The sequence below is a fragment of the Mesoplodon densirostris genome, chromosome 1 (assembly GCF_025265405.1).
Source record: "Mesoplodon densirostris isolate mMesDen1 chromosome 1, mMesDen1 primary haplotype, whole genome shotgun sequence".
Lineage (NCBI taxonomy): Eukaryota > Metazoa > Chordata > Mammalia > Artiodactyla > Ziphiidae > Mesoplodon > Mesoplodon densirostris.
The window spans coordinates 187,932,284-187,951,924 of record NC_082661.1 but is presented as its reverse complement, the minus strand read 5'-3'; the positions used below and the strand labels follow the sequence as shown (position 1 = coordinate 187,951,924).

The window sequence follows — 19,641 nt, the reverse complement described above, 5'->3', positions numbered from 1 at the left end:
ACGCCTCTCTCCAAACTGGCATTTCAGAAACATGTTGACTCCTGGGTAGTATAATCTATCTCAATCTCTAGCGGAAACAATTGGGGCGCACAAAAAGACGTGGGGGACTACCTCCTGATCACATAAGGTAAAACTTAAACCGTGACCCGATTAGTTTTAAGTGAAAAAGAACGGAAAGGCACAACCCGAAGACCAACTTTACAAGGTGAGCGCTTCCCAGAAAACATCTCTCCCGGCCCAGGGCAGTAAGCCCCGCCCCGGGCAGCAAGCCCCGCCCCCGACTCTGCAATTCCGGTCGAGCCTCTGAGGAGCTCCACCGCAGCACCGCGAAAGTTTCGTGTGTGCGCAGTAGGCTTGCTAGTGCCGCGTGGGAAAGGCGGGACTTCCCTACCTCGTGCGTCATCTCTAGTGCGACGCAAGACGTCACTGGTGTGACTGGGAAAGTCAATTATGGCTGCCGGCGGGCTCCCGCCATCTTTACGCCCGGGGTCGCCGGCGCATGCGCGTAGTGGCCTCGGTGAGTGGTACGCGCAGCCAGTCCGTGTCGTCCGCGTGTTGGATACAGTTGTGTGCAGAGATGCTGTGCCGGCTGAGGGTTAGGTGGCTGCAGCCGCGGCCTGCCCTGCAGCTCCGGGGCCTGGGCCCACCGGTCGCACCGGCCCCCACCGGCGGCGCCAAGCCCTCTGCTCTGCCATTGTGGGCGGTGGCATCAGCCTCTGCAGTTGGCCCGAGCGGCGCGGGTGGCTGGTATGAAGCCCTGGCTACGTCGGCGCCGGTGCAGGGAGCCGAGGACCTACTGCTTTTTGCGCACACCGCCTCAGGCCTTCCCTGGTGGGGCAGCATTCTCCTCACCACCGTGGCCCTGCGCGGCGCTGTCACGCTGCCCCTGGCCGCCTACCAGCACTACATCCTGGCCAAGGTGAGGGGCGCCGAGCCGCGCATGGACCCGCTTCCGTGGTGAGGAGTGGTCGACGTCTACCCGGGGCTTAAGGTCCCCAGGTACCCCCGGAGTGCTTAGTGTTAGTCATCAGTACCAGTAAGGCAGTGAGCTACTTTACAAAAAGGAATTAACACAGGGCAGAAGTAAATGCAATTTTTGGTGGCTCTGTGACTGCCACAGAGCATATTAAAGATTCTTAATAGACTTCTGTTTCCTCAGTTGACATTACTGGGAAATCCAGGAATTGAAACATTAAAGTTCAGAGTGTAGTTCTTATATAATCCTTATAATAACCCTGTGAAGTAGGTGCTGATATACATTTTATATATGAGAGAACAGGACTTTAGAAGTTAAATAATTTGTCCAAGATCATACTGATGCACAAGCTGGAGTTTGAATTTGGTTGCAACTGAGGAAATCTTAAATTAACATCTTATACGCAGACTTAGGGTTTCTTGACATGACCAGTAAACCACATTTTTAAATGAGCTGAGAGAATAGAGAGTGAAATTATGAATGGTTATGAATAAAGATCTTTTATGTTCTCATAACAAAGTCTACTTTTTCTTTAGCTAGGTGGAAAATTTGCAGCCAGAAATAAAAAACATTGCAAGGCATCTTAACCAAGACGTTGCAGTTCGTGCAAATCAGTTGGGGTGGTCCAAAAGAGCTGCCAGGTAAGCTAGTTCTGTGCATATAAGACCATGAAAATATATATACATATATATAATGTATAAGTGATATTTATTATAGGTTTTGGTATTCTGTAGCTTTAGCAGCAAAGTAGTTCTTTTTTCTCTTTAATATTTTAATAAGTTTATGTGGCATGGTAGTTTTATATACTGGACCGAAAGCAAAAAAAATAGGGAAACAAGAAGAGACAGTTCCTTGTCCTTAAAGGACTTCAGGCTACTGAAAAAGACAGACATGTAATCAAATAATGACTGAAGTAAGTACTGTACAAAAGATTATGTACAAGGAGTTGGGTCATCACGGAAAGTCAGGAAAGGCTTCACAGGATGAAGATACTGTGACAGTTGTTGGGATTTTTGTCAACAAATGATACAGGTTATTTACAAACTTGACCTTTTGACAACACACAGCAGGTAGTAGCCCAAAGGAATGGGGAGGTAGAAAGTATGAATGCCATGGTAAAAGCAACTGGATAGGCAAGGTGTTGTCATTCTGCTGTGGTTACCCTGTGTAATTGTCTGCCTGGGCTCTTAGAAAGCCCTTGCCCAAGGGTGCTTGACCATGGCACAGTTCTATGCCTACAGTCATCCACTAGGAACTTCTAAGTCCACCTCCTTCTGTCAGCCTAAGCTAGTTCTGCTTAGTCAGTTTCCCAAACTCTGATCCTTACTAGACTGTGACAAAGTGTTCACCAGTTCACAGCAATCAGAAAAATAAGGGTTTTTTAGTATGAATATGTAATATATATATATATATATATATATATATATAGCTTTCCATATATTTTTATACAGGTGTAAATTTGCCAACTATCTTCGGTATGAAATTGTGTCCCTCTTTATATAGAGTTAAAAAGACCTGACATTTAAAAAAAATAATTTTTACAGCTTAACGTCTTTACTTGCTAAAACAGGAAGTTGGTAAACCTATAGTTTTGAAGTTTTACTGATCAGGGAAATCTGAGCTCTAGGCCAGAAGAACAAATTAGTAGCTGCTCACCTGGGTTATAAATGCAGCCTAGACAAGACTGTGGCACCTTGCTTATGCAGCACTGGCAGGATGATTGTCCAGACACATCCTTAAACAGATGAGTGGCTTTCTAGGAAGACATATCTGAGGTTTCCTGCATTTTCAATGGAGCTGGGTTTTGAAGCGTGAAAGGGAAGTTGTCAGGTGAACAGCCAGGAAACTGGGCAGTCCACACAGATGATATAATAACTTCCAAAGGCATGCTGATGTGGAAGTCTGATTTGTTGGATGATCTCAGTCATTAAAGGGACCAGAATATACAGGTGTCTAAAAAAGTTAGAGGAAATAAAGTTGGAAAAGCAGGCAGAGGCTGAATTACAAAGAGCCTGCAATGTCTCCGTATACTGTCTTAATTCCGTACATTATAATTTGATTAAATTCAGCAAACCTATTGAAAACCAACCTTGTACAAAACATGCTATGAGAGATTTAAAGAGGAAGACCCAATACTATAGTATAGAAAGTGGGACTTAAGAACAGAAATAACTAATATGGTTAATAGAGAAACAGAGTAAGAAAACCTTTATGAAAGAGTCGATTGAAGAGTGAAGACCATTTTGACGGGCCAAGAGCATACACGGTACAGAAGCACATTGCAAGGTATATTCAGGGATCAACTGATTGAGCTTGGCTGGAGTGGAGAGATACGAGTAAAATGTGATTTCACCTCTAGTATTTGTGATTTAAATTGTAGTCATACCATGTTAGTAGTGAAATTTCCCTCCTCAAAACCTAGGTTGCCAGAGATCACCAGAATCAAAGACTGTAGTCTGACAGTGTCAGAATTATCAAATTGTTAATGTAATTTGCGTACATTGCGAAAGAACTTTGAGTAAAAGCCTTTATTTGCCTTTTGTTTAGGAAGCCCTGTGGTATAGCTTACAACAACCAAAAATCCTGCATAAATCCTTTAGCCAGTAACCGCAGCACGGGTGTGTTTGTGCTGTGGGGATGAAGCACTGCTAGTAGTCAAATGACATTTTCTCCTTTCCCTTTTTCCCTCTTCCCTCAAACTAGGCTCGCTTATCTAAAGACTATGCGGAGGCTTGTTTCAGAGCTGTATGTTCGGGATAACTGCCACCCTTTCAAAGCCACTGTGTTGGTCTGGATTCAGCTTCCAATGTGGATATTCATGTCTGTTGCTCTCCGGAATTTTAGCACAGGAGCAACACATTCAGAAGGTAGTTATTATTGAAGTCCGTTTCCCCCAAATAAGTTTTCTAACATTGTCTTTGTACTCTTAAAAAAAAGAAAAACAAGCAAAAAATAAAAAACATCCATACTTCTCATAACTAGAATACACTTTTATCATCTCCCTTACAAGGGTATAGAATTTAAAATATTAAGTGTAAAGCAAAGTAGCTGTGTTGAGAAAACAGATCAATCTAGGAAGGACGTCACTAGAACTGCTTCTTGGAGGTCATGATAAAATTAGTGTTATAATTCCATAATGTGGTTTCCTGGCCAAGAATTTTTTCTATTAATAAATTTAAGAAGCCAGAAAAGCTTTCACAGTTCTAAGTGTAAACATTAATTAAGAAAGGTTATAAACTAAAGGGCTTGTTCTTTACTTTCATTTAAAGGCATTTCTAACCAGAAAGTAATCGAAATAGACTTGAAAGAAAGTCTAATTTTTAACATTTTTAAAATGTAAGTCTGAAAAGATTACTGCTACATATCGTTATTGTTTCTACATCTATTTACTACAGAAAGCTTCTTGCCTCTTTCTCAGTACAGGAAGAAATAACTTATGTTGTGGAATGAAAATAACCTGAATAAAAAGTGCAAATCTTTAGTGTGAGGGACACCTTATTGGAATTACTTCCCTCTGCTATTTTAGAAATTCTTTTGTTTTACTTATAAAAATGTTTCAGCAGGTTTTTCTGTTCAGGAGCAGTTAGCTGCTGGTGGGATCCTATGGTTTCCTGACCTCACTGCCCTGGATTCCACTTGGATTCTGCCTGTCTCCATTGGTGTCATCAATTTATTAATAGTGGAGGTCAGTGGTTTTTTGTTTTGTTTTTTTTTTTTTTTTTTTTTTGCGGTACGCGGGCCTCTCACTGTTGTGGCCTCCCCCGTTGCGGAGCACCGGCTCCGGACGCGCAGGCTCAGCAGCCATGGCTCACGGGCCCAGCCGCTCCGCGGCATATGGGATCCTCCCAGACCGGGGCACGAACCCGTATCCCCTGCATCGGCAGGCGGACTCTCAACCACTTGCGCCACCAGGGAGGCCCCAGGTCAGTGGTGTTAAATGAGATTTGCTTGCAATTTAAATCATTGGGGTTTTTGTTGCTGTTCTGACCTCAAATGTAAACGTATTTGAGTTGGTGGTGATAGCTCTGAGCTAAAATTGAGACTCCTTAGTTTTGGTCACTGATGAGCTGTTGATAAATTGTCTTAACATTGTCTTAACATTGTTCCTTAACATCTTTGGGGGTCAGAATGCTCATAATTAAAATAAGAGAGCTGAATTTGAACATTTCCAAAATGTCTTTTAGCTTTAAAATTACATGATTCTAATACATACAGTTTTGTGATTTGCTTATTGGTAAAGACAGCAATTAAGATGCCTAATGAATCTGGTTTTCTTCCCACAATATATTGATGTTTTGTGTATATGTTTAATATGTCAATTTGTAGGTGGTCAGTACCTGACTGCCATGTTTTAGTTACACAACCTTAGAAAAGTCATAGAACTTCTTTATAAGATGGAGTGGAGAAACATACATATAAAATATGACCCCTATTCCATAAAGAACTGTTCTCAGACTCTGAGTAGAACATAGACTCTTTGAGCTAGAAGAAACCTTAGAAAAGACGTAACTCAGTTGAGATTTCACAGACCTCATATCCACTGCTCTCTGTTTGGGAAATCTAATACACCCCTTATTTTTTCAGACGAGAAAAGGGAGGATGATACTGTGAGGTCTTGGGTGAAGTTTTCCTGAGGAAAGACTCTATGTGTAGTCTAAGTGTGTTAGCCTAAGAGCATCTACCACAGTTCTGTTAACGTGGTTGGTAATTAGTGAGTATTTCTTAGAAAGAAAGAATCAATAACACAGGGTCACAGTGAATAATGTCAGTCCTCTAGTCTTTCTTTTATTCCATCTAACGACCCAGCATGCATAAGTTTAATAAAAGCCTGTTCTTACTTAACATTCACCATGTGCCAGGCACTTCTGTAAGCAATTTACATGAATTAACTCATTTAATTCTTAAAATAATCCTGTGATGTCAGTGCTACTATTATCCGCGTTTTAAGGTGCAGAAGGTAAGGCACAGAAAGGCTGATGTGCAAGGTCACATAACCACTGAATGCAGGGCTGCCTTGTGAATCTAGGTAGTTTGAGTGTAGAATCTGTGCTCGTAATCGTTAAATTATGCTGTCTCTTAAATAAGTAATCCATAAACCATAACTGCCTTTCCTAGCCTTGGTTCTTTTCTGTACTCCACGTAGCCAGATCACAAACCTTTGAGATACCTGTTAAGTTCCTTCTTTATGCCAGGTCCTGTGTTTAGGTGCTAAAAAACAAGGACAGTGATTCATACATAATACCTATCTTGAAGGGACTTCAGTTTTACAGACAATCTTTAAAAAACATTGACTTGTAAAAATTATGCTGTGATACTGTTTAGTATAGATGAATCTCTTTATTGCTGTTATTTAAAGTTCCATTTAAGAATTTTACATAAATTTATCAGTTTTATTTTAAATTTTTATTGCTTTTCTTAAAATATAGGTAGAGGCCCAGTCAAAAATCAGTTTGTATTTTAAAGCTTGTCTTATTTAATGTGCATTTCAATAATCAGCATATGTTATATATTCTACCCCTTCAGATTTTTGCTCTGCAAAAAATTGGAATGTCTCGTTTCCAGACATATATTACGTACTTTGTTCGTGCAGTATCAGTGTTGATGATTCCAATTGCAGCGACAGTACCTTCAGTGAGTAAGCACCAGTATTGCGTGAAGCATGTGCTAAATATAAATCTTCTGTTTCTAGCTTAGACTGGCTGAGATTCTGCCTCTTCTATTGAGCTTCCTCTGACTACTCAATCCCTTACTGATTTCTGGGTTTCTGTAGTAACGAATCTACTGTCTCTATCACCAAGTGACATCTGAATATTTCTTGGGGGATTGGTTAATCTTCCTTTACGTGAATGTGTCTTAACCCTCCTATTAAACCAAACTCCTTTTCCTCTTTTTTTTTTTCTTTTTCTTTTTTTTATCTTGCAAAGTACGTGACACAGTACTATGAACGTAGTATTTGCTCTGTTTGATTAACTGATATATTGAATTCTTTCTGTCTTCATAGACTGGTCCTAGGAATTTTAGCACTGAAAAAAGAAACAAAACTTTGTGCTAGGTTTGTATGGGTTCATATGTAATATTGTTTAATCTCATAACAGTTTTATGAGATATGTATACTTGTCCCTATTTATATGTAATTAAACTTTTATAGAAATAGAAAAAGAAATGTTATATTTGCAGTTATTTCATATTTTTAGCCTTTTGCTTCCATGGGTACTTTAGTGCTAAGATGGGTAAACCTATGTCAGGTATAGAGCTGTCTTAACTCAGAGCCAACACATAGACCATAAAGTAGTAGTCATTTGTTGCTGGTAGGTAGAGTTATATCATTTATATAAAAGTACTTTAGGGCTTCCCTGGTGGCACAGTGGTTGAGAATCTGCCTGCCAATGCAGGGGACACGGGTTCGAGCCCTGGTCTGGGAAGATCCCACATGCCGCGGAGCAACTAGACCAGTGAGCCACAACAACTGAGCCTGCGGGTCTGGAGCCTGTTCTCCACAACAAGAGAGGCCACGATAGTGAGAGGCCCGCACACCGCGATGAAGAGTGGCCCCTGCTTGCTGCAACTAGAGAAAGCCCTCGCACAGAAACGAAGACCCAACACAGCCAAAAATAAAATAAAATAAAATAATTCTTTAAAAAAAAAAAAAAAAAAAAGTACTTTATAGGACTTCTCTTAGGAATCTGAAATAGTATGTTTTTGTCGTAAAAAATGTGAATTAAATGTTTATTTTTTATTTATTTATTTTTTTTTTTTCTTTTTGCGGTATGCGGGCCTCTCACTGTTGTGGCCTCTCCCGTTGCGGAGCACAGGCTCCGGATGCGCAGGCCCAGCGGCCATGGCTCACGGGCCCAGCCGCTCCGCGGCATATGGGATCCTCCCAGACCGGGGCACGAACCCGTATCCCCTGCATCGGCAGGCGGACTCTTAACCACTGCGCCACCAGGGAGGCCCAAATGTTTATTTTTTTTAAGACACATTTATTCAGCATCATGATCAGACTATTACATTTAGCAATCAATAGCATGGGTGCAAAAAAAAAAAAAGTCACAGTGAAAACCTTTGTTGGAATGCTTTACACTTTCCACAGAACAGAAACTGAAATAACCTGTTATACACTTAGTCACAAATACAGTCCTCTAGTTTTTTTGCCCATACATGAGTATGGGCAAAACGTAGTATTTGCTTCCCTTTTTTTTGCCCATACATGAGTATGGGCAAAACGTAGTATTTGTTCCCCTTTGCTGAAAATGGCTCCCCAGACTCTCATCGGTTGTTTCAAAGCTCAAACATGAGTATTGTCTAAAACATGTCTTCTTTGTAGCATCTAGGCCCTGCTACCACTGTGCTTGGCTGAGTTCACAAATCTGTTGTACCCTGTAGCGTCCCTGTCACTTCTCGGGCTCTCCTCTCCTGCTAAGCTTTGTTTCCTGGCAGTCATTAAAACCTTCTGCCACTGCCATAGCTCCTGCTGCTGCTGGAACCACCATAGCCGCCTTGGTTTTATCGTTTGACGAAGTATTGGCCTCCACCACCACAGAGGCGAGAACTTTTGCCTCCCAAGTTTCCTCCTTTCATCAGTCCAGAATTTGAAGATTGACAGTTGTAACTGCCAAAATCATTGTAGCTTCCGCCACCTCTGAAATGGCTTCCGTCATTACCAAATCCATTACAGCCACCCCCACTGCCACCATATCCCCCACCACCACCGCGGCTGCCACCAAAGGCACCTCGACCCCTGAAGTTTCCTCCATCACCAGAGTTGCCATTCCCACCAAAACCACCGCCCCGACCACCACCAAAGTTCCAGAACCACGTCGACCTCTTTGACTGGATGAAGCACTAGCCATCTCTTGCTGAGTTAGGGCTTTCCGTACCTCACAGCTGTGGCCACTCACAGTGTGGTGTTTCTGAATGGCAGTCTTGTCTGTGGAGTCATGGTCACCAAAGGTTATGAAAAGCAAAGCCTCTCTTTTTGCCGCTGCCTTGGTTAGTCATGATTTCAATCACTTCAGGTTTCCCATACTGTTCAGAATAATCTCTTAGGTGATGTTCTTCAATGTCTTCTTTAATGCCACCAACGAAAATCTTTTTCACAGTGAAGTGGGCACCAGGTCTTTGAGAATCTTCTCTTGAGACGGCCCTCTTTGGTTCCACCACTCTCCCATCCACCTTGTGTGGCCTTGCCTTCATGCCCGCATCCACCTCCTCCACAGTGGCATACGTGACAAACCCGAAGCCTCTGGAGTGCTTGGTGTTTGGATCCCTCGTTACCACACAGTCTGTGAGCGTTCCCCTTTGCTGAAAATGGCTCCCCAGACTCTCATCGGTTGTTTAAAAGCTCAAAAGCTCAAACCTCCGATGAAGAGCTTCTGCAGATGTCCGGGCTCTTTCGGAGACTCCGACTTACACATGATGGCAGTAGATGGGGGAGACTTCAACGACGCTTACTTGGCGGTGTCCATGGGCTCAATTAAATGTTAAATGTTTTTAAGCTCTCACTTAGACATAGTAACATCATTAATCCTGTGTAAAATAAATTTCTTGTTTCTAAAATAGACACCATAATGTCTGTGAGAATTCATGAAATGACAAGTGTCTATTATAGTACTTTTCATGTAATAATAATATTGTTATAAAATACTCTGTAAAAACAGAACAATACAAATTCACTACATTTCTAAGGAGAAATAATACCAATTATAACTGAGGAAGCCCCCAGATCAAGTAAAATAGGAGCAGTAAAGTTGTAGTGAGAGGTTGGATTCAAAGTGAGTAACAAAGATCTGAAAAACAGTGTCTTTTTTTTTTAAGCTTTTTTTTAAAACTTATTTATTTTATCTTATTTATTTTTGTCTGTGTTGGGTCTTTGTTGCTGTGGGTGGGCTTTCTCTAGTTGCAGCAAGCGGGGGCTACTCTTGGTTGCGATGCGCAGACTTCTCATTGTGACTGCATTGGCTTCTCGTTGTGGAGCGTGGGCTGTAAGCATGCGGGCTCAGTAGTTGTGGCTCACGGGCTTAGTTACTTCCCGGCATGTGGGATCTTCCTGGACCAGGGCTTGAACCCAGGTCCCCTGCACTGGCAGGTAGATTCTTAACCACTGCGCCACCAGGGAAGCCCTGAAAAATAGTGTCTTAAGTACCCAAAAATTCATTCTCTCAAATACAGGAAATTCTGAGTTAGGTAATTCAGTGTAGAGCTGATGTAGTGTCCCTGTGAAGACTTGAGAAAGGCAGCCTGCTTCTCTCTCAGTGCTGCATCGTCCACAGCCTGTAATGGTCTTGAAGGCCGCAGGATAGTCACGATGGCCACTGGAGCTTGTTACCTTGCGAGAATAGTAGAAAGGTTCCTCAAGCGCAGTCAGCCCCTTTCAGGACCCTGGCCAGGTGCCCCACCAAACACTGAGCTTCCATCTTAAATATGTGGCTGTACCTAACTGCAGAAGAGGTTGGGAAGGATAGTCTTCTTTTTCTTTTTTTTAGATGGCAGTATACCCTGCTGAAAATTAGTATTTTTTTTTTACTAAGGAAGAAGAATGATACTTAGTAGGCAGTTTTTAGTCTGACGTAGTTGAGGCTCAGGATACTGTTTGCTTTGTGGATAAGTTTGATGATGATGGTAGTTAATATTTATTCAACATTAACATTGTACCAGGCCCTTTTTAAAATCATTTACATATATTAGTACACATATTTCTCCCAACAATGCACTGAAGTAGGAGCTATTATAATCTCCACTTTACTGCTGAGGAAACTGAGGTGCAGAGAGGTTAAGTAACTCATCAAGGTTACTTATCTTTTAAGTGGCAGAGTCTAACACACATGCAGGCAGTTTGGCTCTTACTCTTAACTACTGTGCTAACCTGCCTTTAAGGATGTATTGCTTACTGCCCTTAAAAACTTGCTCTGGAACAAATGCAAGTGCTTAATATGGGCGACATACTGTGCTTACCACTCTACCCAAATTTTCGCATTTATTCCTCACAACATCTCTTTGAGATGGGTACAGTTCTGTCCCCATTTTATAGAAGAGAAAACTGAAACAAGAAAAATAACGTACCCAAAGTTAAATAAATAGATTTCAAACTCAGGCAGTTTGACTCCGGGACCTGGATTCAACCACCACATGGCCTTGCCTCTGGGGACTGATTACCTTCTGATGCCAAAGAAAGGTTTGGGAAAGATGTATGTATGTATGGGAATGTTTTGAGAGGCCGCAGAACTTAGTCTTTGACCTAAATAGTCAATCTGAATGGTAGTAAAAAAGAAAGTTGAAGATAATGCTGAGACTCTTTGTCTCAGGAAAAGGCAAAGATAATGCTGTCCTGACTACACTTAGAAACTGGTTGGTGGGAAAAATTTGGAAGATAGGTGACTGTATATAGGTCTAGGGGGGCTAAGTTTGCCATGATAAATGGCCATGCCCCCAGTAGCATACCTTCAATGTAGCAGCCTGTCAAGACTTGGTGGGGAAAAAGTATGCTTAACCAGAGACGGAGGTGAGATCTCTCTTGGACCTCTGCTTGGGAGCTGTTCTCTGTCATCCACTTTCTGTCATGAATACCTCTCCTTTTTGTTTCTTTTTGCTTTTGAGTCTTCCTTTCAACTTTCTTACCTATCTATTAGATCTGTCACAGGTATCTAATAGCTACTGAAAGTCTTGGTCAGTCCTGGTGTACTTACATTTACAGAGATTGTAATTTTTTTTTTTTATTGCCTACCTATTTCTAGACCTTGGTGTCCTTGGAGAGTGGAGAGATGCTAACTTTCACGTCCTTTCTTCTCTTTACAGTCGATTGTTCTCTACTGGTTATGCTCCAGCCTCATGGGCCTTTCACAGAACTTGCTGCTGCGTTCTCCTAGATTTCGCCAACTTTGTCGAATACCGTTGACCAAGTCAGATTCAGACACTCCTTATAAAGACCTCTTTGCTGCCTTTTACTCCAAGTTCATTTCAAGAAAATGACATACTTTCTAGTAATTTTGAAACAATTACAAGTTTCACTGTTAATGTATTTAGAAGATTTAGAAATTCAGATATGGTTTAATTTGCTTTTTAAAATCATGAGCTCTGTGAAGTACTGTGGATTAAGATATAATCCAGATATATGTGACAGTACTTAAAATCTTTTAAGTGCTAAAAATGTAGTATGTTCAATTATATAAAAGTGGGATCAAAGTGTCGGGCACTGTTTATAAAATTACAGCTTGCGAGAGGTGCTAGAACTTTGGAGAACAGGACTAGAGAAGTTTTATAAAATAAAAGGATCCAGTGAAGTGATTCTTAAAATTTTGGGGGTGTGGAGGATCATAGACCCATTTGATCATTTAATAAAGCCATGGTTTTCTCTTCAGAAAAGTCCTGGAACTCACAACATGGAGGCCTTTATTGACCCCCCTTCTGGTAATTCCTGGTTAATAAGTATTATTCTAATGGAACATACACTGATGATGAGTTACTGTGTGATTTTAAAATGAAAAGGACTTGAGATATATGCAGTGGAGTAGTCCACGCATGTAAGAAAGTACCTAATAGGGTAGGTAGTGTTGCTTCTCAACCTTGCTCTGAAGGAATACCAAAAGTGTACATTTCCTTTCTCTATAATTTAAGAAGTCTGGAATACAGAGCATAGAACTAAGTACTGCTAGAGCCCAAAGTAGAAAATGTTAAGCTAATCATATAGAATATGAAGGAACCCAATATCTCTGATAATCCTTTACGAAAGTGAAAAACTGGTACTAGGGTCAAGGTTATGCTAATTGGGAGACTCCTTTAGACCTGTACACCTTGGTATGATAATACATAACATTAAATTGGTCTGAGGATCTTATATATTACAAAATTCATAATTTCTTAGCTTGGAAAAGATCAAAGTAAATTTTAAAAGCTCAAAAGATCAGGATAGTATTTAGCAGGTTTTAAAAATAATGACTGAATACATGAAGATACATTAGTTACACTATTACTAGAAATTAAATAGGTGAAGAATCATTCAGCCAGAGAGCATGCATATGAACGTTGTGTATTCAGTCATTAGAGAATGTAGGTAGATCACATAATTGTGAATTAAGCTTGTTGTGCAGAATTCTGGAGACAGAGCTGTTTGAGTCTTTCCTGCCATCTCTAAGTACAGTAGACCCTTGCCACAACCATTAAAAGCTTCAAACTGTCAGCAGCTAGAATCTCAACAAACAGCTGAACCAGACTTCATTAGATAAGGACTAACATAGCCACAGAGAGGGAATGATTCTGTGACTCTTGAACATATTAACTTGACTGTAGTCGTTTGTGGAATACAGTTTCAAAGTAAAAAGCACTATTAGAAAACTTTGAACTTTATTTGGTAATTGTATTGCTCTTGTTAATATTGCATTGCTGTTTTGGAACTCTTATTGTCAGGTAAAATATATAATGATGTTTACTGGTATATTTGTTTTCTGTGGATGCTGTTAACAAAATCTTTATGCTGCTTATGCACCAAGAGGAAGATGCTATTGAATGTATTTGTTATTATAAGATATATCTCTTTCAAATTTTTCTTTTAAGGGATAGATTTAGGGATTGCCCCTGAGGTCCTACAAAAGAGGGCCCTCCCCACAGTTCTCCACTGGTATACTCAGGAAGCCTAGCCTTCATATCTGTTTCACCTAAGACCTTCCACAATCTCAGTTAAGAACTGATGAAATAAAATTTATGTTTTATGGCAAGATGAGAAAAGTTTAAGCATAAATTTTTTCTTTGTCCCTTTGGGCCTCCTCCCTCCCCTTTAGCAGGTATTGTTCATCTGCATTAATCAGAGCTCTTTAGGAGACGACATTCCTTGATCTCATTAAGGGACACTGACTCTTAGGAGATAAGCTTCCTTCTTCTAAGGGACCATGATGACTCATGACACACTATTTGCTTTGTACCTGTAGGTCTGGATTGTGTAAACTGTTAATAATACGTCTTTTGACATAAACCCTTTGTCTCAAAAACGTACATAACTGCTTTGACCCCTAATTGGCAGAACAGTCTCCAGAGCTTTCTGAAAGTCTACCTCTCAGATTATAATCCTCAAATTGGCTTGAAACTTTTGCATTTTTTTCTTAAACTGTTGATGAATCTTTCCATTGACAGGACTGTGTACATAAAAGCACTTTGATCCTGGTTGATTCCTGTCCATAGGAACCACAAGGCCTGGCAGTTACCACAAAAAAAGAAAAAAAATTACCAGCTGAGGAATGGCAGCAAAAGAGATTAAACCAAGAAAGCACTTTTACACAGAAGCCTTGCCTAGTTCTTAGAGCAGTAACTTCTGTGTTGCTGTAACTTGAACATGAGAGAGATCCGACACAACTGTCCCAAAGGAATATGTAACAAGAGAACCCTGTTCCCTTGTATTCTCACTGACTACCGTCTTGACTGCCCAGTTTTTACGTAAGTTTTGCAAGATAGTCTTATCTTTAATTGCCTAGGCCTATACTGCTGATTTTCTTCTGTAAAATGAGGACTTCTGGGTGTTTGAGAACAAAAACCTTGATGGAAAGACCTTAAAATCAAAATAAATGCTTTAAGAAAGCAGCCCGGCTTCCCTGGTGGCGCAGTGGTTAAGAATCCGCCTGCCAGTGCAGGGGACACGGGTTCGAGCCCTAGTCCGGGAAGATCCCACATGCTGCGGAGCGCCTAAGCCTGTGCGCCACAACCACTGAGCCTGCACTCTAGAGCCCGCGAGCCACAACTACTGAAGCCCACGCACCTAGAGCCCTTGCTCCACAGCAAGAGAAGCCACCGCAATGAGAAGCCTGCACATCGCAATGAACAGTAGCCCCCGCTCAACGCAGCTAGCAAAAGCCCGTGCGCAGCAACGAAGATCCAGTGCAGCCAAAAATAAATATAAATAAATAAAATTTTTTTTTTTTAAAGTGGCCACTGTTAATGAGTTTTTCTGTCTAAGGCAACAAAAAAGAAATTTCTATCCTTGAAAGTCCCTCCTAGACTCCAGAAGGCCAAGAATTTCTTGAAAAAGCAGCCTCTGGGGAAAATGCCCCATTTCTATCTTTTCTATTTTGAGAAAATTTTACGGTCATGCTCCTCTTCCTTTGTGTCCCTGATACGGCAGTTATATTTGTTTTTCCTTAGTTGAGAAGGCAGCATTGTATTTAATTTAGCTTTGGTTTTTGTCTCCTGGCTAAATTGTAGCTCTCCGGGAAAGCTTAAAACTGGAATATGAAATATACCTAACTATATCCCTTTCATTGCAGCTGCATTTCTGCATGTTCCAACGGTAGTACAATTGATAATTTGAGGAATTTCTTCTAATTATAACCTCAAACTTCCCGGCTTTTCTGTGAATGATGGATGCTTCTGAGGGTAAGGAGTATTAAAAATACAAATTCTGTATCTGAGAGAATTAACAGCTACTTATTCCATGTTATTCAAAATGTGTCCCATGTGTTGCTATAGGTAGGAAACTCTCCTTTTGTGGTTTCCTTATAGAAGCTTCAGTTGTGCTTATATGAGTTTTCAAATACAGATGTTCCATTTTGGGATGCAAGTGAAAACCAGAAATTCCCATTTAAAATTACAGTCACGGGCTTCCCTGGTGGCACAGTGGTTGAGAGTCCGCCTGCCGATGCAGGGGACACAGGTTCGTGCCCCAGTCCAGGAAGATCCCACATGCCGCGGAGTGGCTGGGCCCGTGAGCCATGGCCGCTGAGCCTGCTCATCTGGAGTCTGTGCTCCGCAACGAGAGAGGCCACAACTGTGAGAGGCCCGCGTAACGCAAAGAAAAAAAAAAAAATTTACAGTCACAACCAAGTAGAGATGTTAAAATGAAATATCTTCTTCCTTATCTTTAACTCTCACCTATCTACGTCATAATGTGTTACTTTACTTTAAAATACAGTCGATCCTCATTATTCAGTTTCATATTTGTGAATTCACCTACTCACTAAAATTTATCTGTAAAATGCTCATGATGTTTTTGCTGTTACTAGCAGACATGTGGCCGCACGCTCAGAGCAGCAAAAAATTTGAGACCAGTGCACACATTCCCAGCAGCAGTCAAATCAAGTGACACTGCGTTTTGTTTCAGCTCTCATACTGTAAACGTGTCCTTCTTGTGGTCTATTTAGTGCCATGGTTTTCTCATTTTTACACTTTTTGGTGATGATTTCTCTGTTTAAGATGGCCCCCAAGCACTAAGTACAAGAAGACTGTGATGTACTCACAGAGAAAATATGTGTTAGGTAAGCCTCTTTCCAGTGTGAGTTACAGTGCTACTGGCCATGAGTTCAGTATTAATGAATCAACAATATATATTAAATAAGATGTCTTTAAACAGGAACACACATAGGACGTGATTATGTCTTGATTGGTTGAAGAAATTGGTTGTTGTGACCAAAGGCTTGAAGGAACCTAACTCTGAATTTCCTCTAAGAGTGATGGGTGGCTTTATAGACCAAAACTACTGTGAATAATGAGAATTGAATGTATTTCAGCCTATGCCACACAGTTTTATAGTCATATGATGGTTTAAATCAGGCATCCTTAAATTGAGGACCCATGGGCCACAAATCTAGCTCACTGCCATTTTTTGTACAGCCTGAAAGCCAAGAGTAGTTTTTACATTCTTAAGTGATTGAAAAAAAATGAAAAGATAATATTTTGTGACACATAAAAGTTATATGAAGTTCACATTTCAATGTTTTACTGGAGCACAGCCATGTTTGTTTATGTATTGTCTGTGGCTTTCATGCTTCAACTGCAGAGCTGAGTGGTTGTGACAGCGATTTTATGTCACAGTGCTTCATACTCTGCTCAGCACACATCTTAGTGATGCAGTTATAACTCCACAGCATTTCATGTGTACTGCCCTACTGCGACTTTTTTTTTTTTTTTTTGCGGTACGCGGGCCTCTCACTGCTGTGGCCTCTCCCGATGCGGAGCACAGTCTCCAGACGTACAGCCTCAGCGGCCATGGCTCACAGGCCCAGCCGCTCTGCGGCATGTGGGATCTTCCCAGACCGGGGCACGAACCCGTGTCCCCTGCATCTGCAGGCGGACTCTCAACCACTGCGCCACCAGGGAAGCCAACATTTTATTTTTTATTACCAGTTTATATCCAGTCAAAATAAGAAAAGGGGATTTCATATGTCATACTTTTAAAGAACAGTAGAGTATGGATTATTTTGTTATTGAATTAGATGACAAAACATTGTGTTTATTATGCAGTGACACTATCGCTGTGCTGAAAGAACACGATGTATCTTGACATTACCAGACATGATATTCCCAACTTGCAGGAAAGCGATGGTCAGAAAAAGTAGAAAATTTAAAGTGGAATATCTCATCACAGCAGAATGGATTTGAAAGAAAAACTCACAACTAATGGAAAATTCTGTTTCCTCTATACACTACCCACAGAACCCTTCTGGCCACCAGATGTGTGTGTGTGCTCTCCATACCAAGCAGTTCTCCAGTTCTTTGTAGGCACCAACTGAGTGTCCTACAATTTAGTTCAGTTCTGATACTACCTCTAGTTTTTACCTGAAAACTGGGTTTGCCTCTTGGTGGGTGTCCAGCCAAGAGACACAAGCAAGTAATAAATAAGTAATAAGTAAGGAGGACACGGGGGATTTTCCAAAAGGAATGTCTCCCCGAACTGCAAAATTGGGGAAGTTTTAAGCTAAGGATATGTGCACATTCAGGAAGGGGCTAGAGCAGAGGAGAATTCAGCACCGAATTGGGGCAAAGGTCGACAGAGTCCAAGCTCCCAAGGGTCAGAAAAGGTTAACATCATCATTCCTTAGGTTCTGATGTATCTGAAGTCTCAGTGTGTAGTTACCATCCTCCACCTGGGTGGGGGCCTTAGTGCCTTCAGAACTCAAAGATAATGTATCAGATTGTTATGTATATCCCTTGAGGAGGAACTAGGACTCTCTTATCTGAACTGTTGTATCTTGACTGCATTTCCTTTGTTCCTGCATTCCCTTAATGATCATTGATTATAGAGACATATTCAAGGGCAAGCATAGTAGGCAGGCTTAGATCACAAAATGGCTTAGGGCAAAAATGGCTTCTCTTACATCAAGGAAGCCATGCCTGGTTCACCCCCTACCTTATCTGCTTACAGAGCCAGTACAGATTGCACAGTCCCACAAGACTGCCCTCCGTCCCCGCCCCCCACTTCAGACACCAATCTGAAGTATTACCTACAACCTCTGCCCGACTTGGTTGCAAATCTGGGGTTCCCATAACCCTTTCCTTGGGTTTGATAATTTGCTAGAACAGTTCACAAAACTTAAGAAAGCATTTAACTATTATCCATTTATTATAAAGGATGCAGCTCAGGAACAGCTAAATGGACGGATTGCCTGGGTCGATGTATAGGGCTGGGTACACAGAGCTCCCATACTCTGCAGGCTTCATTACGTAGGCATGAGTGATTACATCATTGGTCACTGGTGATTGGATTCGGTCTCCAGCCCCTTTCCCCACCTGAGAGGTCAAGGGATGGGGCTGAAAGTTTCCATTTCAACTCTCTGATCTTGTGGTTGGTTCCTCTGGCATTCAGCCTCCGTCCTTTGGTTATCCAGGAGGGGCTTTCCAAAAATTACCTCATTACTATAAACTCAGCTGTGTTTGAAAGGGCCTTGTTATGAATAACAAAACTCACAGCTCCTTTAGGAGCTGTTTGAGGTGCACAAAAGACCAAATAGCATAACAAAAGGTCCTTCTATTGCTCTTTTCACCTAGGAAATTACAAGTGTTCTAGGAGCTGTGTGCCAGGAGGAATCATGAATGAAAACCAAATACATATTTCTTATTATATTACAGTATCACAGGGTTTTATTTGATGAAATTAGTGGCTTTTTAATCACCACAATGGATATCTGAAATGGATTCTCATTGGTCACATTAGTTGTATGAAGGCATTTGGATTGGTTGAGATAGTTTAGAGACATGCCTACATTTGAATGAATAGGGGATAAGAATCTGATGAGGTCTGTACCTGCAACCTCAGTGATGGTCCTAAGGCTTAATTTGTGTGAGCAGTTCTGATTCCTTCCAAGGATAACAGAACCCTGCCTGTAGTAAGTCTTCATGCCAGATGTGATGAGATCACCTAAAGGACAGGGGCTGGGATTTCTTTGAGCTCAGAGCACAGAGCTGAACTTTTTGTGTCTACTTGCTAATCAAATATTTTTGTTTAATAAATGTATATGTGATAGAGTTTAGTCTGAGACTTGCTTTCATTTTAACTTGCTAGTGAAATTGGAGAGTGGGATGGGGGAATTACTAACATTCACCCCTATCAAACTCTTGAAAGAGTATCATTATCTGCCAAAAAGAACCTCACAATTTGGTATATAGCCAGATTGACTTATTTGTTACTTTTATAACCCACTATTCCCAAACTAGCTGCTATGGTGAAAGAGAAAAAAAAAAAAAATATATATATATATATATATATATACACACACACACACACACATGCCTTCGAAAAGGCTTTGGAAAGACATGATGTCATCAAGATGTTCTGTGAATTGAAGTGATATTTTTAAGAACATTTTAAGAATCTTTCTAACGGTGGTAAAAGAAAATTAAAGTGACTGCCCCAAAGGGATTGGTCCCTGGAACCAGATTTCAGCGCTGTCCTGCTCTTACAAGCTAGGACACAT

The 19,641-nt window shown here is 41.0% G+C and overlaps 1 protein-coding gene and 1 pseudogene across 2 annotated transcripts; one reads left to right on the top strand and one right to left on the bottom strand.

The window, feature by feature from the left end:
- Positions 1–526: 526 nt before the first annotated feature.
- On the top strand, positions 527–14,836 carry LOC132498982 (cytochrome c oxidase assembly protein COX18, mitochondrial). Of its 2 annotated transcripts, none has more exons than XM_060113300.1 (6): positions 527–919; positions 1,517–1,617; positions 3,680–3,843; positions 4,540–4,661; positions 6,500–6,607; positions 11,768–14,836. In XM_060113300.1, exons 1-6 carry the CDS (start codon positions 578–580, stop codon positions 11,939–11,941), a joined length of 1,011 nt encoding a protein of 336 aa, XP_059969283.1. In that variant the 5' UTR covers positions 527–577; the 3' UTR covers positions 11,942–14,836. The 2 variants fall into 2 exon arrangements, with proteins under 2 accessions (XP_059969283.1, XP_059969288.1); XM_060113305.1 differs by having other exon boundaries at positions 528–919; positions 4,537–4,661.
- LOC132485961 (heterogeneous nuclear ribonucleoprotein A1-like) lies at positions 8,387–9,390 on the bottom strand (annotated as a pseudogene).
- Positions 14,837–19,641: the final 4,805 nt, after the last annotated feature.